Raw genomic sequence first — 19,577 nt, 5'->3', positions numbered from 1 at the left:
TAGTTGCTTTTGAGTAAACAATCTTGCCAACGTGTGAAATATGTTAGACCCTAAGGACCAGTTTGTTATGTCCTGGGAGGTTACTAGGATCGGAGCTGACGCCACCTCCTGGACAGTGGGCTGTTCGTTGTCACGCGGGACCAATTTTGAATTTGAAAACAGTGATAAATTTATTGTTGACTATGATGATGATGATAATTATGATTATTATTTAATATGAAATAATGAAATTATGGATAAGGATAGATGTAATTGATAAAATAACTTTTATCTGAAGACTGAGTTTTATTATAAAGTGTAGATTAGATTTGATCAGTAATAACAGTTGTGCTCGTCAATAGTTCTCGGAGAGAAGTGAAGTTACATCAGACGGCAGAGAGATCTCTGACCTCTACTCTCCAACTTCTCCCCACTACTCTCATGTTCACACTCAGGCTCATACAATATACATATATATATATATCCATGTTCTTTACCAAATATACTTATACTTTTTACTAATACTAATTCGAGACATAAACTTACATATTTACGTTCTTTACTTTACTCATTCTATGACTTTACTTATTACTTATATTATTTATATTCTATTTTTCTGTATTTGGATACAATCTTTCAGTTAAATATTCTAGACTATCAGAGGTGTATTCTTTTATAATTATTCTATATTTAATTAATTGATACGATTGACATTATCATTTATCGTGAAACATCATTATAGTTATTCTAATGTTATATTTCTATATTTCTATTAATTTATTTATTATACGAGTCACTCTTTATTTAATACGTATATATATTAACAATAATAATTGAGTTCTTGTGATATGGTTTTCATTTATAAGTAACATTTATTTATCAAATATATCTTTTTCTTATTTGTTTATAGAGTATGCATTTGTTTATAACCATATTTACTGTTAACTATAGAACAAGGGCCTATTCATGATTTTTATGCGTGTGTTTTGTTTAGGTTTTAAGTATCGGGTGACAGGAAACGTTCCAAGACCACTCAAACGGTATTTATATTTCTCTGAATACAAAATAAAGATTTATTTATCTATTTATTTAAAGTTTCTTATAATAAAAATATATAATTTAATAAGTATGTGCCACGACGATTTATTATTTAAATTATTGACTAAATATTGATAAGACGCAATAAGTGTTGTAAGATGTTAATATATAATTTCAAATGAAATTTAAATGCGCGCCTATTTATGGATTTCAAGTTCACTAATTAATTAACAGGTGGAGGCACCTGAGGCCACTGAGGACATAACACCTCCCCCGTTAATGAAAATTCGACATATCGTTTGTCGAATTTTTGTTTCGTTTGTACATGCGTGTATAATGATATGTAATGATAGCTAATGACTATTTCAGAATGAAATGAATATTTTGCAAAAAAATTATCGATAAATGATTCTATTACTGGGTGTTAAATCGTAGTCGCACATTCACAATTTCAAAAGAATAATTTTTCATGACTTAAACTAACAATAGGTATTAACTCAGGTTATACATAATATTTACGTTTAGCCGTTGTACATGTAAGTATAGTTTTACATAATACTTATAAGTTTATCTGTTATATACACTTATAATGTACTTTTCTCTGTCCCCTTTTTGTGCGCAAGACTACGTTTTCCTCAATTCGTTGTGGTTTTTAATACGGTGTTTATATGTTAGCAAAATTAAAATCAAGGCTATGAAGTATTGTACGAATCAACAAGGTAATATATTTTTATAGTCTTTTGACGAATTTTTATGAAAATTTTATTCAAATTATACTTAGAATTTCTTATTAATTATGTTATATTATTTCAGATATGCTAATTTGAATTTGTTTGTATGAACAACTTTGGTACGTGATGTGGTGAATTGGGTAGCTACGTTTCTTTATTCCAGGTTTCGGTAAATTTATAAAGACCTGTATAGTTAGGATCAAGTTCGTTGGTTTTCGCGTCATTTACAAAAAATACCCAATCTTCTCTGGAAAACCTATTAGGGTTTACCCGACGGTCGTCCTATTCTTTTGATTCGAATTAAGCTCTGTCTAGACTTTCAGCAACTTTTATTTGTGCTTCTTGACTTATAATCGGCAGACTAGAAATGAGCAATATTGTCTCCCTCTGTCAATATTCCATCCCCAGTCTCCGAATATACAAGAAGTAAGGTTGATTTTCTGATTCTTTTCGTCAGCTGTTCAGGGTTTTCAGGGTTTTTGTCAGGTTTATCGTTTGAGGAATAAAGATCTTCATTTAAAATCGGTTCAGGAAAAGTATCATTGTCATTAAAAGGATTGGCAAGAAAGTTGGTTTTAACCGGATATAAGAAAACTAGATATTTATGACTGCAAACATTTGTTGCTGATTCCAGAATATGTAAATATAAACTAGTTTCACTTCTTTTAGATAACTTTAATGTTAGTACTTAAGCATGCATTTTTATAATGTCTCTTTCATTTTTCATACATTTCAGGCGAGGACGTCCTCTCTGGCATCTCATGCATGGGGGACTCAAACCCCCACACGACATCCGAGCTCGGTACAACAACTGCTGGGTGGTCCAACCACCCAAAGGGACAGGGCTGATAAGCCCCTCTGAAGAGGGATGCCACATTCTTATCCAACAACTCGTCTCCCTGGGAAGAGAGTACTGTCCTCGTTCGAGGCTCGCTTTCCGCCTCAACGTCAGGTCGGCGAGTCGTCGGGAAGGCATCTCTATCCTTCAGATATTTGCACAACGTGCTAAGGGTAGCCATAAACTTGTTGTTTACGCCACTATATTTGGAGGGGGTTGTCCAACAACCCCTGGGAGTCGATGCCATAATTTCTTTCACATTCTCTTTTTTTTATCTCTTTTTTTTTTATCATTCATGCCATTACTCAACCTACTATTTCCTATGAGTTTATCCTCAAGAAGTGGTTTCCCAAACTTTGTGTTCTCAGTCAATAATATATTGATTAATTATATGTCAACGGGGTTTCAAGAGAGCGCATCAGCATTAGCGTTCAATTGCCCTTCCCTATTAATGACTTCATATTCATATTTCCGTATTTCAGCAACCAATGTAGGAGTTGGAATATAGAATTTTAATTCTATAAGCTCACACTAATGATTTATGATCTGTGACTTTCAGGAGTTCAGAGGTAGAGTGGTAGGAAAGTCTTTTCTAATGTCTTTTTGGCTGAGAATCGTACCGAGAGTATAGAAGGAAGTGTTTGTTGTCGCGATGAAAGGTTTTAAAAGTGGAGAGCTGGAGAATAAATTAATATCGGCTTATAATTAATACTCCAGAATCTATCAAAAATTAGAATTTCTCTAAATTAAGTAGTTCATCGCTAGTAATAGTTATACACGGTGGGGTAATATGCTTTGTTGTTGTGAGTCTTATGGAAGCGTCATTTTCAGTAAGTTGTTGTTCCATTTGGTCTTCTGTATGGGTTGTATCGTCGGTTTGTTGGTCGTTGTATGCATTGAAATTGTGGTTTGATGTTGTGTTATTTTGTCTAACCCAAGTAAATCTATTTTTACAGACTTGCGCGAGATGGCCAGGCTTAGAACATATTGAGCAAATTACCCTCATGGAGTTATTACAGTCTTTTTTGTAATGTCCTCGGCCTCCACAAGAAAAACAAATAATCGAATTATGGTCAAGTCGTCTCATATTGTCATTGTTATGTGTCTGAGTTACCCGTACAGCAGCCTGATGGTTTTTAGTCGATGATTCCTGCGGCGGTCTATTATTGTTATAGTTCCTTTTATCTCCATAATGATTGCTCGAAATTCTTATATGATTTTGGGAACTACCGATGGAATATTGGTCAGGGTAAGGATTATTACTACAATGGGAATGTATTTTAAAAAGTGAATTTCTTTGTTCCAACTCTTTTTCTAGTTCTACGGCAAGATCTACTGCTCGCGACAGAGTAAGAGGTTTTTGACTAGCAACCCACAATCCTAATTCTCCCCTAAGACCCCGTATGAAACTATCTCGAGCTCCTTCTTGTGTACTAGCTAATAACCCGGTTCGTATTTCACCCGAATGTTTATCAATAATTACTTCTGACGTTCCTTGAACAATTTCGTTAATTCTAGTGACATAATCTACGATAATTTCACCATCTTTTTGATAAATATTAGACAGTAATGATTGCCATTGAGATAGAGTTCTACTCGGCGCTAGAGCTCTTTTAAGACTTCCCAAAACCCCTTCAAATGTTAATCCCGATTGATTTGAAATATATTTGCTGGCTTTACCCGAGATACGAGATTTTATCAACTGAGTTAAATACAATTTACCAGATGGATGTATTAGACTCACGGTTTGCTTACAAAGTTCGATAAAATTATTGACCGGCATATTTTCTCCATTGAATATGGGTATAAGGTTTATAGCGTCTTTGATACTCAAAAATTGAGAATTATCTGTATGAATTAAATTATTAGTAGCATAATTATGTTCATTGTTTCCGTTACGCGTAAATGTTGTTTCGATTGTTACGCGATTTGGGTCATGAACAGGGGTTGCCACGTTGTTAGGGATTGTAGAAGAGGAGGTAGAAGAAAAATCGTCATTATTAGTGTTCAGAATGTCGATAGAACCAATCACCACGTCAGTGCTCGCGTCCAAAATACGTTCGTCTGGAGTCACTAAATTAGACATTTTCGCCTCAAATTATATTAATGTTTCTATAGTCTAGATTCTATCTGATTACTATGTTTAATATATTAAGGAAATCCTATATCAAATTACAGTTGAACTTTAAATTATAATTATAAAGTTTATGGAATTGTGAACAATACGAAATAGTATAATGTGTACTTATTTCGACGCAAACTTATCTCTAATAGCAATTTTCAAACTATCAAAATCTTAACAATCACTGAATTTCATATGTAAATAGTTACAGGATTTCCTTAAAAATGACTTTAGTTTTGATATAAAATAATACTTCCTAAAACGACTTACAGATTGCAGAATTTATACAAATAAAATACCTTAAAAATAATCACTTTTCACTTTTCACTCGCGAAATTGCCCTTTTTAATATCGCACTACACAATTTCACTTCACTAATATCTTCTGTCAGCCCGAAGTTTCCTCGTAGATGACCCCTTGCAGTTGGATTGACCCTCTGGAAGCAGGAGATCGCCGATGAATTTACTGGAACGCCGGGAGAGATGCAGAACATACGCTCGATGGTGCTTTTGAATTTCAAAACGTTGATGGACCAATCAGGTTTTTGCAGAATGCTGTTGATATTACAGATTCGCGTTGATCCCAGTTGGTGTGACAATCCCACCGCTGTCACCAGTTGTTATGTCCTGGGAGGTTACTAGGATCGGAGCTGACGCCACCTCCTGGACAGTGGGCTGTTCGTTGTCACGCGGGACCAATTTTGAATTTGAAAACAGTGATAAATTTATTGTTGACTATGATGATGATGATAATTATGATTATTATTTAATATGAAATAATGAAATTATGGATAAGGATAGATGTAATTGATAAAATAACTTTTATCTGAAGACTGAGTTTTATTATAAAGTGTAGATTAGATTTGATCAGTAATAACAGTTGTGCTCGTCAATAGTTCTCGGAGAGAAGTGAAGTTACATCAGACGGCAGAGAGATCTCTGACCTCTACTCTCCAACTTCTCCCCACTACTCTCATGTTCACACTCAGGCTCATACAATATACATATATATATATATCCATGTTCTTTACCAAATATACTTATACTTTTTACTAATACTAATTCGAGACATAAACTTACATATTTACGTTCTTTACTTTACTCATTCTATGACTTTACTTATTACTTATATTATTTATATTCTATTTTTCTGTATTTGGATACAATCTTTCAGTTAAATATTCTAGACTATCAGAGGTGTATTCTTTTATAATTATTCTATATTTAATTAATTGATACGATTGACATTATCATTTATCGTGAAACATCATTATAGTTATTCTAATGTTATATTTCTATATTTCTATTAATTTATTTATTATACGAGTCACTCTTTATTTAATACGTATATATATTAACAATAATAATTGAGTTCTTGTGATATGGTTTTCATTTATAAGTAACATTTATTTATCAAATATATCTTTTTCTTATTTGTTTATAGAGTATGCATTTGTTTATAACCATATTTACTGTTAACTATAGAACAAGGGCCTATTCATGATTTTTATGCGTGTGTTTTGTTTAGGTTTTAAGTATCGGGTGACAGGAAACGTTCCAAGACCACTCAAACGGTATTTATATTTCTCTGAATACAAAATAAAGATTTATTTATCTATTTATTTAAAGTTTCTTATAATAAAAATATATAATTTAATAAGTATGTGCCACGACGATTTATTATTTAAATTATTGACTAAATATTGATAAGACGCAATAAGTGTTGTAAGATGTTAATATATAATTTCAAATGAAATTTAAATGCGCGCCTATTTATGGATTTCAAGTTCACTAATTAATTAACAGGTGGAGGCACCTGAGGCCACTGAGGACATAACAAGTTTTTCAATCCGAGATTTTAATAATCCGGGATTAAATAATTATTGCTAGTACATCTATAAATTTTTGATATATGGATATATTAGCAAAATTAATTTAATTCAATACCAGATTGAAAAATTGGACCTAATAGCCACCTTGACTGCAAGTTGACAGAAAGCACTACGGCTAGAATTTGACGCCAAGTTGGCTTTAAAGAGTTCACATTCAATTAGTTGACGCTAACTTTCCCGCAATTATCTGTCAAACTGAAAGCAACTTTTCCTTTTTCCAGCTTCTTTTCCGCGACTTTCTTTCAGACAAAAAACTCTGTCCTCATGACGCGGGAGTAAAGTTACGACAACTTGTGGTTCAAGTTGACCCCTCTGAAGTTAGCGCAAAGGAATAGATGTTTTATAAAATTTTTTGCATAAATCGGTTTTCGTCATTCCTTCCTGATTCTTTAATCATAGCGATGTTCTAATTATCAAATTGTCTAACTTCATTTAAGATAATCCTTTATTTATGCGAAAAAAAAATAATTAAAAAATTTTTTTTCATCTAAAATCAATGCCATATGTAGAACATGTATAATATTTTTGTCTGGGTTATTCAAATAATATTTTTACTGACTATTACTATCTGAAAACTGCACAGAATCACCTACTGAAAAAATATTAAGTTAAACAATTTGCCAATCAGAACGTCAATAGTTGTTGTTTGTTTGATGTTTGAATTTTCTCAAAGCTGGGCCATACTTAACAAATTCGAAAATTTTAGGTTGCTATAAATTTATTAATTAATTAATTACGAGCAACCTGCAGTCACTACGTGACTTCTCAAATATCACTACAAAATTTATAAAATACGCAGAAAAAAAAATTTCGTGCCGCAAAAAATTTTAATTTGCACCAAGAAATTTTATGCATTATCAATTAAATACAAAAATTGTCTTGGATTTGAGCGATCTTAGCGGTAATCCAAAGAGCTTACACTCGTTGTCAATAATGCCTGGTCCCCCAGACTATGGAATCTTAGCCATACAGGGGACCAGGCATTAATGACAATGAGTGTACCAAGCTTTAGAACGGATTAGATTTTGAAGTCGATCGGTCAAGTCATTTTTGTAAACTTGTGTTATAAACTGAGAGAACAATTTATTTAAGCCAAATAAGATTTGTTTCAGGCAAATAAATCCTATATTTGAATGGACCCAATTAGTATTTATTTGAGACACAGATATAGTTCATTTGAATAAAATAATGATTTATTTATAGTTGACAAATCTTTATTTGGAATGTTTTTTCAATCAAGATTTGTTAACTATAAACAAATATATATTTGAATGAAATAAATGATTTTGTTCAGTCAAATAAATCTATTTATTTGGCTCAAATAAATTGTTCTCTCAGTGTAAGAAAAATAAAAATTAAAAAGTTGTTTTTCTCTTAAGGTTTTTTTCTTATAACTCATAAATAACTTGCCCAATTTGCCTCAAAATTTATTCAGTTCTAAGTCTTGGTGAGCTCTTTTGATTGCCGCCAAGAACGCTCGAATCGGTGAATTCGTTCCAAAGGTATTGTCGGAAAAAAACGATTTTTTTCAATGAAACGAATGTTTTTCCGGTCTAACAGTTTTTTGAGCTCGAAGAGATTAAAAATTCACAAGTGATAATGTTTTGGAGCTCCCTGAGATTTTTTTTATTGACCTTAATTTTTGATCGTTTGTTTGATAGAAATTAACGTTTGTTTAGCGTTAATTTACCTACAAATTAATCAATAGATGCAACCGTAATTAATATGATGTGCATAGTGTTCACGAATGTGTAATGCATTTGCTGATGATATATCAGTGCATTCGGAAACGCTCTAGCTCTGTCTCTCACTAAAGAAAAGCGACGGTGCGCGTGAAATGTAAGCGCGGGACCATTCGGAATTGGTGTGCTTGCGCACATTTGTGTGTGTTCTAATTTTCACGTGACTGCGTATTTTATGAATGTGCGTACTTGCAATAACATTTTAAATCCAAAATATTTTTGATCGCAAAGTGCTCTATTGATTTGTGTATGCTTTCTGCATTGGAATATATATATTTTTAATGATAGCTATAAATGTTAATTAATATGAGGTCACGATCAGCGATAAATTGCAAGTCACTTCCCGAGTTGAAATATTGAACTTACATTTAACTTACGTTAACTTATAGAACTTACATTGAACTTACATAAGCTTAATGAACTTACATCTAACTTAAATTAATTATTGGGCTTGATTATAACTTAAATCGACTTAAATAAAAAACTAACTTAATTCTAATTTACCTGGAATAAAATTAACCCAAAGTGATCGGTATTTTTTTCGAAAACTTCGATGGTGGGTAATTTGTCAGATTGTTGGGAATATTTGTGCCAAAGTTTACGCCTGTAAGTCAAATAATGCAAAAACGGGAGTATTTTAATCTTTCACTCCGGTGAAACCCCCCTCGGAGTTAGTTTCCGGAAAAAATACCGATGGTGGGTGATTCGTAAGATTGTTGGAACCGTAATTTCACCGTATTAGCGTGATTTACCGTGATTCACCCGATATCACGGTGAATCAGGACCGCCAGGGGCCTAATAGAAAAACCCAGAGGTAAAGAAATCACTAGTAAGATCAATCACTGGCTTCAGCCCATTACTGCCGATGCTAGACCCATGATTCAAATAAAGAGAAGCGTGAGTTTCCAATGAAGTATACATGACGGGCCGGTGTATTGGCAGGGAGCGCGACGAAAACGACATCTGATGGCTACAAAAAATCATGCTCGAGAATTATAAAAGATATATAAAATCAGTGTAAAAAATAAAAATTCGTTATAAAATCGAAATATAAAAATTTATAATGATATAAATAAAAAAGTGTAATTGTATTTTTGATAGAGAAAATTAAATTGAATATATTTCGATAAAAAAATTAAGTATAAAAAATTTTAATAAATAAAAACACTATTATTTTAGAATAGAATAAGGTTAACCGATAAAATCAAAACAAATAATATATGACAATTACAATGGTAATGGTTTAAAAAATAGTAGAATAGTCAATTGAGTTATTTAACAAAATTGAAGAAAATAATTTTATTTTAATTCATGATAATTTGCTTGTAAATCGTAACTAAAAAAACATAATGTTTTTTTAACCTTCCGTTACACGCGCTTTCTCTAGTGTCTCACTCATATTCACGCCAACTCTATTAGCTTAAGTAGTCTTGTACAGGGAATCACCGTATAGCGCGAGTAACGAAGGGTTAAAAAATAATTTTTAGGCAATGATAAAAATCATTATCCAAACCGGATTTGAATCAATAAATTATAAAATATTATTTTAACCTCAAGCGATGAGCAAAGGCAAACATTAACGACACAATAACTATTATGAACTATTTTTAAACTTAATTTTCATGTGTTTATATTCAAAGAGAGCATGATTTAACGAAATTGTATCCACAGCGAGCGCTGCGATCGTTTCAGTTGTCCCCACCATATACTGGGCTCCCTGCCAATAGTGCATGTATTCTACTGTTAACCACCGCCAACGATCTACTTACAGAACTGATTAAATTAATATCTTAAAGGAGGCTAAATAAAATTTTCGATCGTAAAGCACTCTTTAATGCTTCATATTATGAGTCGTGCAATAATAAATTTTGTAATCCTATACGCAAGATCAGTCACTGACTTAACCCATTACTACTGACACGAAACCCATACTCTGAGCGACAAAAATATGTAATATTTCTTGAAGTACAAGACCAAGCCCGTATTTAGGGTATGATATCTAGTCTACGCAGCCCAAAATATCATACAGTATGGAGCAAATTCCTATTTTTTATTAGGAACTTTGAAAAACCTTTTACTGCCAAGACTGAACCCATGCTCTGAACAACAAACCGATAAATATTTCTTTAAAGGCGAGACATGGCCCGTGTTTAGCGTACGGCATCTACTCCATGCACCTCCAAAAAACTTATAAAACTGAGTAAACTCATATTTCCTAATAATAGATTTCGATGTCCTGCATAAGATCGACCGCTGGCTTCAATCCATTGCTGCCGGGACAGAACTCGTGCTCTACACAGAGAAAAAAGTATAGTAAAAATTACAATACTATAGTAAAATTTACTAACAGATATGAAAAAATACATTTTGTATTGTAATTATTACTAAACGTTTAGTAAAGTTTACTAGTTAGTAATAATTACATAATAAGATATTAAAAATTACTATACGTAATGTATTTTTTGCTAAGACGATTATATTTTTTACTATTTGTATAGTAAATTTTACTATCAAGTACTATTAATAAATACAAATTTAAGTAAGTAAATTTTCTAATATACAATATAGGATCTTTTACTATACAAAATATTAAAAATTACTATACGCAATGTGTTTTTTGCTAACACGATTATTTTTTTTTTTACTATCTGTATAGTAAATTCTACTATGTATAGATAAAATTAAAAGTTGGTGGGGATAGCATATACAAAGATGTATTACAAGTTTTGAAACTTTTGTTCAATGGACATATCGGGTCGTCAGACATTGGAAAGGAATCGCGTGCGGGAGATCAGGGTTCGAATCTCGGTTGAATCAAGTGATTTTTTAAAAAACAAAAATCCACACCATCACCAATACAGATGACAGAAATAATAATAATAATAATAATAATAATAATAATAATAATAATAATAATAATAATAATAATAATAATAATAATAATAAAAAGTTGAAAAACTATTAAAAATTTAATTTAATTTTTTTCCATTCTAATATAGTAAAGTTTACTAAACGGGATAGTAAAATTTACTAAATGGGATAGTAAAATTTACTAATCGACTTGTAAAATATGCTAATCTATTTATCAATTTTTCATATAAATCATAAGCGTTTCAAGATTACTATCCAAATTCAGTAATTATTCTCATATTTTTTAGTAAAATTTACTATATTTTTTTCTCCGTGTAAGTGAAGAGAATGTTGCATAGTTTTTGAAGTGGATGACCGAACCCATGTTTAGCGTATTTAATCTTTTTTAAGCATCACTTTGGGTCTTATAGAACGGGTAAGTTCATATTTTATTATAGATTTTGAAATCTTCCACAAGATCAATTACTGACTTTATCCCTCCACTGCCGGAACAAAATTAATGCTCTAAACAAAGGGAATGGTGAATATTCCTCAAAGTATGAGACCTAACTCGCGTTTAGCGCATGTATGTTATTTACTCTCATTACCGCCGAAAGAGTTATCAAACTGACTAAGTTCATTTTTTACTGTCGATTTTGAAATCCTGTGCAAGATTAATCACTGCAACAGCGTTTGAAAAAAATACTTATTTTTTGTTATTAAAACTGTTTTATGGTAAGTTAAAAAAAATGTATGAACTTAATTGTTCTTCAATTTTATATAGATCATTTTGACAATCGCTGATGATCTTATATATGTTTGTTTCATTCAACTTTCTACTTATGATTTATTAGTCTCGATTATTTTATTATTGAAGAAAGTACATTAAAATTTTGGTTATCCAGAAGATAAAACAATTTCACTTAAAGTATGTAGCTGACCCTTATTAAAAGAAGCGATTTAAAACGATTTGCAATGTTAAATGCCCGTAAAAAGGGCGATTCAAAAGTATTCAAAGTATTCAGAAGCATTAAAAAGTATTTAAAATTTTTTTTTTCTAATCGTTTTAAATCGATTCTTTCAATAATGGTAATCTATATGAAGCGTAGAAATTATTATCTACAAAAGTAGAACAAAATTCTTCTTAAGACACTTGTAATAGGAACCGTCGTATAGTCTTCTATTTACTGCGTCGACTGAAACGCAAGAAGGTTGACGATTACGACGATTTAAGAATTCATTAAGTCGCGAACATGAGGGGATGTTAGTGGCGCGCGCATATATACTTACAGTGCAAATGCCACAGCGATATATATGTCACACTAGGCGAGCCTCGACTTGTCGAGTCTGCGCCTTGCACAAGATCAAACATGTCCACCCTCGTAGTTGGAAGTTAAGGGATGCGGCGCGTTATCATTGCATTATCTTGAAATAGAATTTTTAGTGGACGGTACGCGTTTGTGGGTGGCAGCGAGTAAATCATTTACACTGTGATAAATAAAACTCGCTACGTTCGGCAAATGCGGTTTGTTGATAAATGAAAACGGATTTCGATTTCATAAAATTTCCTCGCGCAGTTTGTATGTAGGTTCATGGTTAGGGTCTTGATTCGAAAGCTCTGCTCTAGTCACTATAACTTTGTTATATGGTGAATTTATACTTTTGTGTCTGCAAGTCATTTATCGTAGTTAGCGACTTTCACTACTATATCAATATAAGTTTGCTAAAAATTTCGTGTGAGAACGAATAATTTGTAAAATCGACGAAAAAAGTGAGTATCAAAAGTATAATGCTCAACGCCTTTTTTCTTTTTTTGGTTGTCATTTTCCACTATAGATACTTGTGTGTGCTTTTTCGTATTGATATATGTACAATTTATTTTATATTGATGATTAGAATTATCTGTGTCATTAGTTTTTACTTTTTTTTCACATTTAATCTCCAGTGTCTCTTTCCTTAAAAAAAAATATATTGATCCGCAGCTGGTCCGGGACATTGGCTAGTACGCCACCACGATATCATAAAAGCTTTTTTGGAGCTTCAGACGCGTGCGATCCCTTTTCCTTTTTCAATTTCATTTCTGTATTATTTATATTATATTAATTTCATTGTTTTTTTTTCTTCTATAGTTTTTTCAACCACAATTGTACATCCTATGTGTATATTAAGTATCTTCCCTAAAATAGAAATGCGCAGTAGAAGTAACGGGTATGACTCTTTGATTGTCGGTGGTCGACCTTAATCTACGTCGCTTATCGATTTTACGTACTATACTCTTGTACACTTGAATCTGAATGAGCAAAGTATATTGCTGGTTGTTGCTCTTTACCAACAGTTATGTTAATTAGACGTTTAGTAAATGATAATGTATCTGTATAACAATACTTATGATATTATATTTCAGGGCAAATCAAGCAAGTAAATAAAGATGAAACAAATTAGTGATGAAGGAATAAATAGGGGCTTACAGTCCCGTCTCATAAGAGATGATTCTTAGAAGGTAATTATTTATAAAATATGAATGAAACATTAGTTGAAAATTTAAGTGGATTGAGTTGGTGTCGTTTCGTAATTCCTTGATAAATCATTTTTTAAACATATATGCATCACTTTTTCGATATTTTTTATACCGCTCTCTTGTACATTTTTCATCTAGATCTACAGTAAAGAGAAAAAGTTGACGTTAAAAATTATTAAATTAAAATTATTGAAATAGTAAGGAACTGTGAAGATATCTGGTGATAGTTAAAATGTTTACTATATATGTACAATACAGTATTCAAGAGCATGAATGTACATTTAAATGTAAATGTCACAAAAATTGTCGTTGTCTTTAAAATGTTTTTCCGTTTGGAAAAATTTGGCATATATGTCTATAGACATTCGCTCAGTATACAAAATATAATATTAATATTTGTTAAATTAATAGGTATCTATTTATCATTTGTCTGATGAATATAAGTTTTAAGGGTGATTAAAAATTTAGCTGTAACATAATTAGAGTATCACAGATTATTTTTGATTGCAGAAAGTGGGTATGACGGGCCGAACTAATGCAGTGGCGAAAACACGTGCGCATCAAGTACGGTGGTCGAGTTGGTGTTGGTCAAGGACAACGAGAGGAAGACCAGCTGCAGGTGCGCGTCGTGCAGTTGCAGGGGGAAAGGGGTGCTCGACTCAGTTACGTTTGTCATCAGCCTCAACGTTGCAATACCAGTCCGACAATAATGCTTTGTTGTGGACGGAGAAAAGTGAGTTGATACATGCTATTATAAAGTCAGAGCCTACATTGCAATGTAAACGAACAATGGGATAATGAAGATAAGTTTATTGAACGCATATTACAAACTAAATTGATATGGATTACTCCATAGATTAGATAAATTTTAATAAAAATTTATAGGAAATTTATGCAACGGAGCCGAAGCTCACTTTCTGTTTACAGAAGGCTGTTTCCTCACCTATTTCAGGTATACACGCGAAAACTTATAAGAATAAACAGACTATTTGTTGACTCTTGAATTAGTTTTCATAGAAACATCATTTTGACAAGTTCACAAATCAATGCTATGTACTGCCGACTTTAAAGAGATTGCAAAAAAATTTCAAGTTTAACTGACAGTCAATTTACACAAGTTTTAAATTTTAACTAAAAATTTTATTTTTAGTATTTACTATACGACCGGCCAAGTAAAGGCCTACTACTAGCTGTAATTTTTACGGAGTTAGTAGGTCAAATATTTCTTTCCGATGTATGATAATGTTAGATGTGAAATTTCCACATCTAAATTTCAAACATTCAACTCCGAAAATCTCAATAGCTATTCGATTTGATAAAAAATTATAAAATATCTTTTGTGTAGAGAACTTAAAACGCTTCGAAAAAAGCGTTTTATAATTTTTCGGATAACTGAATATTTATAAAAACATTTGAAAAAAACCAATTACACTTTGTTTTTGATAATTGTGATTTCCAGTCGAAAGTTTTGCTTTTGGTTTACCAAAATCAATATACTTTTTGGAAAGTTCAACTTTCTCATTGATTTTATGTCAAAAAACATTTGATCTCCAACAATTTGCTACAAGATTGTTAAAAATACTAACCAAAGTTATACCTAATTTTATGCAAAGTCACTTTTTCCGTTTTTTGTCATATCTGGAAAAAAACATGGATTGACTCTACGTCTACGTAGGTTACAGTTTTGAAATCATCGACGTAAACCTATGAACATATGTGTTGATCCATGTAGATCTATGGAGATCTACAGAGATTTATGTGAGTCTACTCAGCCCGAGGAAAAATTATCAGACCTGATCATGCGTTAATCCCATGCGTGATCATGTTTGAAAATTGGTCAGCCATGAGCAAGTATAATCATGTTTGACGAAGCATAATTGCTAAAATGATGTAAGATAAAAGACCTATAGTAGTACCCGATCACTCCATGTATTTGTATATCTATAGTTATTAAAATCTACTAAATATAGATTATACAAATACATGGGTGATCGGGTACTAGTTCCTTAATCAGGTCCTAGGTCTATTACGATATAAAAAAAAAACAAAAAAAAAAAAATTCGAATTAGCTTATTATGACAGTTTTGTTCTATACTTAGTGCTTACTATCTCGAAAATATACTTGAAATTGTTCCCGTGACGAGTCTCGAACCCTCAATCATCGTATTATGAAGCTTGAGCGATATCTACTAAGTTGATCCATCTCATTAATTTTATCAAAATTCTTATTATCTCTTTGAAACTCAGGGCTGCAAAAAATTAAATTTTGATTAGATTAATTCAAAATCTTGATATGGTCATTAAATTTTTCTGAAATAATCGATAAAAAAAGTCCTTATCAAATAAAAACAAAATTAACAATTAAATTAATTTTTATCATTAATTGAAAAAAATTAGCAATTATATTGGTTTTGATTATCGACCGGTTAAAAAAAAAATAACAGTAATTTCATTAGTACTATCATTTACAAAAAAAAGTATTAATTAGTATATTACACTACAAGCAAAAATTTTTGTCATAAAAAAATTGAAAAAGGATGAGATTTTTTTTCTTTTCAAAAATTCTAAAATTCAAATTTAGACAAAGTTGGTATGACTGAGACGTTCACCAATCGAAACGAAATTAGCTTGTTTCGACTGGCTGTTGAGACACTGAAACTTGAAATTTCGATGCTGGTATCATGAAATAGTATATTATACACCAAGGAAGGAAAGTAGGACATCCAACCCGCGTGTGTAATTGCCTACACGGAAAGAAATGTATGGAATTTATCACCGTACTCTTATACACAATCGCATTGAGTACCATAAGTATGGCGTGTAGCACCATACTTATGGCGTTATGTACTATACGCCAGACTTATGGTACTCAATGCAATAGTAAATAAGAGTATGGTGATAAACGCTATACATTAGGGTGTTTAAAAAAAATCGACTTTTGTTATTTCTTCAAATGGCCAGCAAATTCTTTCAGAGAATGCCAAAATAAGGACCTCGTCAAAGTAAGAGTTCTTAATTTGAAGATTTACAGGTCGTGGATCGTAATTTTCTATTTGAAATGAAAATAACTAGAAAACAATGCGGAATTTCAAAAAACTTCATTAAAATAATTTGTAGGGAATAAAAGTATCTATAAAAAAGATTTCATAATATTTTTTGATAAGTCTGATAGTTTTGCTGGAAAAATAAAAAGATCTGGAAATTTATTATAAATTTGACTTCCAGCTCCAATAACTTTCGAATGAATGGATTTATCAAAAAATGATAAGAGATCTTTTTTGTAGAGAGTTAAATTCTGAGCTAGAAAAATAAAAAAATAAAAAATTTTTTTTCCCATGTTATTTAAATGGGAAATAGAAAATTACGATCTGCGACCTGTAAATCTTCAAATTATGAACTCTTACTTTGACGAGGTCCTTATTTCGGCATTCTCTGAAAGAATTTGGTGGCCATTTGAAGAAATAACAAAAGTCGATTTTTTTTAAACACCTTACTATACATTCCTCCGCGTGGACCCGAGCCGAAGGCGAGGGTAGCAAACACGTGGACACGGATGTCCTATCCTCCTCCGCTGTATAGGGGAGGGTGGGGCAGAGCGGCCCCCCTAAGCCAATTATTATTTTTTGTGACTTTCCCCATACGAAAAAAATATATATCCGGATATATCCGGGCAAATCTGCATATATGAGACATATATTTATATATATGTTGCATATATGCGACATATTCCAGATTTGCCCGGACATATCCGGATATATATTTTTTTCGTATGGGTCAACCATAAGATCACTTTACTTTTGTCCTATTTCGAACAAATTTATGGACATTTTGCCAAAATTCTGAAAAAAAAAATTTTTTTTGTGGGGCAGAGCGGCCCCCCTCAAAAAAGTAATAAAAAAATTTTTTTTTTCGTTTTTTTTTTTTTTAAATTGTTTTCATCATTAAGAATGTATTTCTTTCTCTTGACAACTATTTTTGGTTTTATATTACTCGAAAAAAATTTTTTAAACTGTAATAAATCGTACCCTCTCGATTACCTTAATTACTAATTGTTATTTAATAAAAAAAAAATCAATTCTATAGTTTTACTTTATTTCAAAAATTTATCAACTAAAAAAAAAAAATTTAATTTTTATAAATTTTTAGTGACCAAATTTGCCTCTTACATAGAGAAACGGCCGAAAAATATGAAAAAATAATTTTTTCGGAAGTTTCGGCTGGTCCATTTTGCCCCAGGTGTTATGCGTGGGGCTAGAAATGTGGAATTATACTAATTTTTTTTTAATTTGACGATAAAAATATGAAAAAATCACTTTTTCAAAATTTTGGGCTTGTCCATTTTGCCCCAAATGTCATGCGTAGGGGTAAAAATGCGCAAACATATCGGATTTATAGTGATTAGGCGAAAAAAAATAAAATTTTTTTATTGATCAAAATTTCAGGGGGGCCGCTCTGCCCCACCTTCCCCTATATGTAATTTTTCTCTAGACCTGCACCTCAAAGTTCACATTTTTGCCTCTGTTAAAGGGAAGAATGACAAATGCGCTAATTGTTATCACTTGTTTTCTCATATAAGAAAAGAACGACTTTTTTCCCTCTAAACAGGGCAAGATTTTTAACTTTCGGTGCAGGTATGATGAAAAATATTTTTAAATTATTCATTTTAAATTAAATTGTTCATTAAATTATTTAAAATAGACCATTTAAATTTCATTTGAAATTAAATTACAAACTCGATTATGGTGAATTCTCCATTTACAATCAAATTGTTAATCAAACTATTTTCTATGAAATTTTTACAAATTAAACAAATAATGTAAATATTCAAGAACTAATCATTTTTTTAAATAAAAAACTAAAATTTTTTTAATAAAAAAATTTGCAATCCTGTTTAAAAAGTCATGACTTCGCTCGAATCATGCATGCTTATGTATGATCATGAACGTGTATGAACTTACATGATTTATGAATGACTTTAGATGAAAATATACCATCATTCTTTCCTCACCATGCATGATCACACATAATTGAGTAAAACTATCCTTGATTTATGCATGCTCATACTCGACTTTGTATGAATCATGTCCGATAGTTCTTGTCTCTTTATGTATGATCGTGCATGGTCGAGCATCCCTGTTGAGAAAATCTCATATAAAATCCGATAGATTCTCATACATTCCTATAGAAATTTTATAAGAATAGATGAGTTCTATAAAAAGTGCTATAGTTAAGCATAGGTCCTTACACATACAGCTATAAGAATCTATCGGATTTTTTAAGCAGGGATGACTTTGAATTTATAATCATGTCTTCATCGGGCATGATCATGCTTGGATTTTTTATTGAAAGGATTTTTATCGAAATGCAACTCTCAAGGGGATTGTGGTGGGGTCATAAATGAAAATATTCCCATTTTTTTAACTATGAGACTTACAGACTTGAACTTTTACACGAATGTTTCTTACACTTATAAGAATCCATGATTATTAGTATTTTTATCGAAAATAAACTATGAAGGGGTTTTCGTTGAAATTTCTAACAACTACAAATATTACATAATCTACGCAGGCGAAGCTGCGAATAACTGCTAGTCTGCGATAAATTTGCGTCGTTTTCGACATTGAATCTACGGTAAAACTATCATGATTTACGGATGTATTACCATACCCTCGCGGTCAAAATACGGTGCTCTTACAGTGCTTCATTTTAGAATTCATCTCTGGTACCTCTATAGAGTTATAACGTGTATGTAGCTTACCTGAGCATACTATATATTACCGTTTCACAGTAAATTTATTGTATTGGGTTCATATAATTCCAACACTGAAAAAAAAGTATTTTTCCTCCCGGTAAATTTTTTGTTCTGGT

At 31.6% G+C, this 19,577-nt stretch overlaps 1 protein-coding gene across 10 annotated transcripts in view; it reads left to right on the top strand.

Annotated features, from left to right (window-relative positions):
• The first annotated feature begins 12,308 nt into the window (after positions 1–12,308).
• LOC130670868 (rho GTPase-activating protein 100F) overlaps positions 12,309–19,577 on the top strand; it is a 48,478-nt gene continuing 41,209 nt past the window's right edge. For 3 of the 10 annotated variants that reach the window (XR_008990441.1, XM_057474471.1, XM_057474472.1), the window contains exons 1-3: positions 12,311–12,962; positions 13,596–13,691; positions 14,220–14,442. Coding sequence is in view for 8 of the 10 variants with exons in the window: in XM_057474471.1 (XP_057330454.1) it covers positions 14,245–14,442 (198 nt within the window). In the remaining 2 variants the exon portion in view is untranslated. Of the gene's footprint in view, positions 12,963–13,320; positions 13,692–14,202; positions 14,443–19,577 lie in introns of all 10 variants that reach the window. The other 7 variants (XM_057474467.1, XM_057474473.1, XM_057474474.1 and 4 more) reach the window with 7 other exon arrangements.

Source organism: Microplitis mediator, chromosome 7, assembly GCF_029852145.1.
Source record: "Microplitis mediator isolate UGA2020A chromosome 7, iyMicMedi2.1, whole genome shotgun sequence".
In the NCBI taxonomy this organism is placed as follows: domain Eukaryota; kingdom Metazoa; phylum Arthropoda; class Insecta; order Hymenoptera; family Braconidae; genus Microplitis; species Microplitis mediator.
This window is presented reverse-complemented; position numbering and strand designations above follow the sequence as displayed.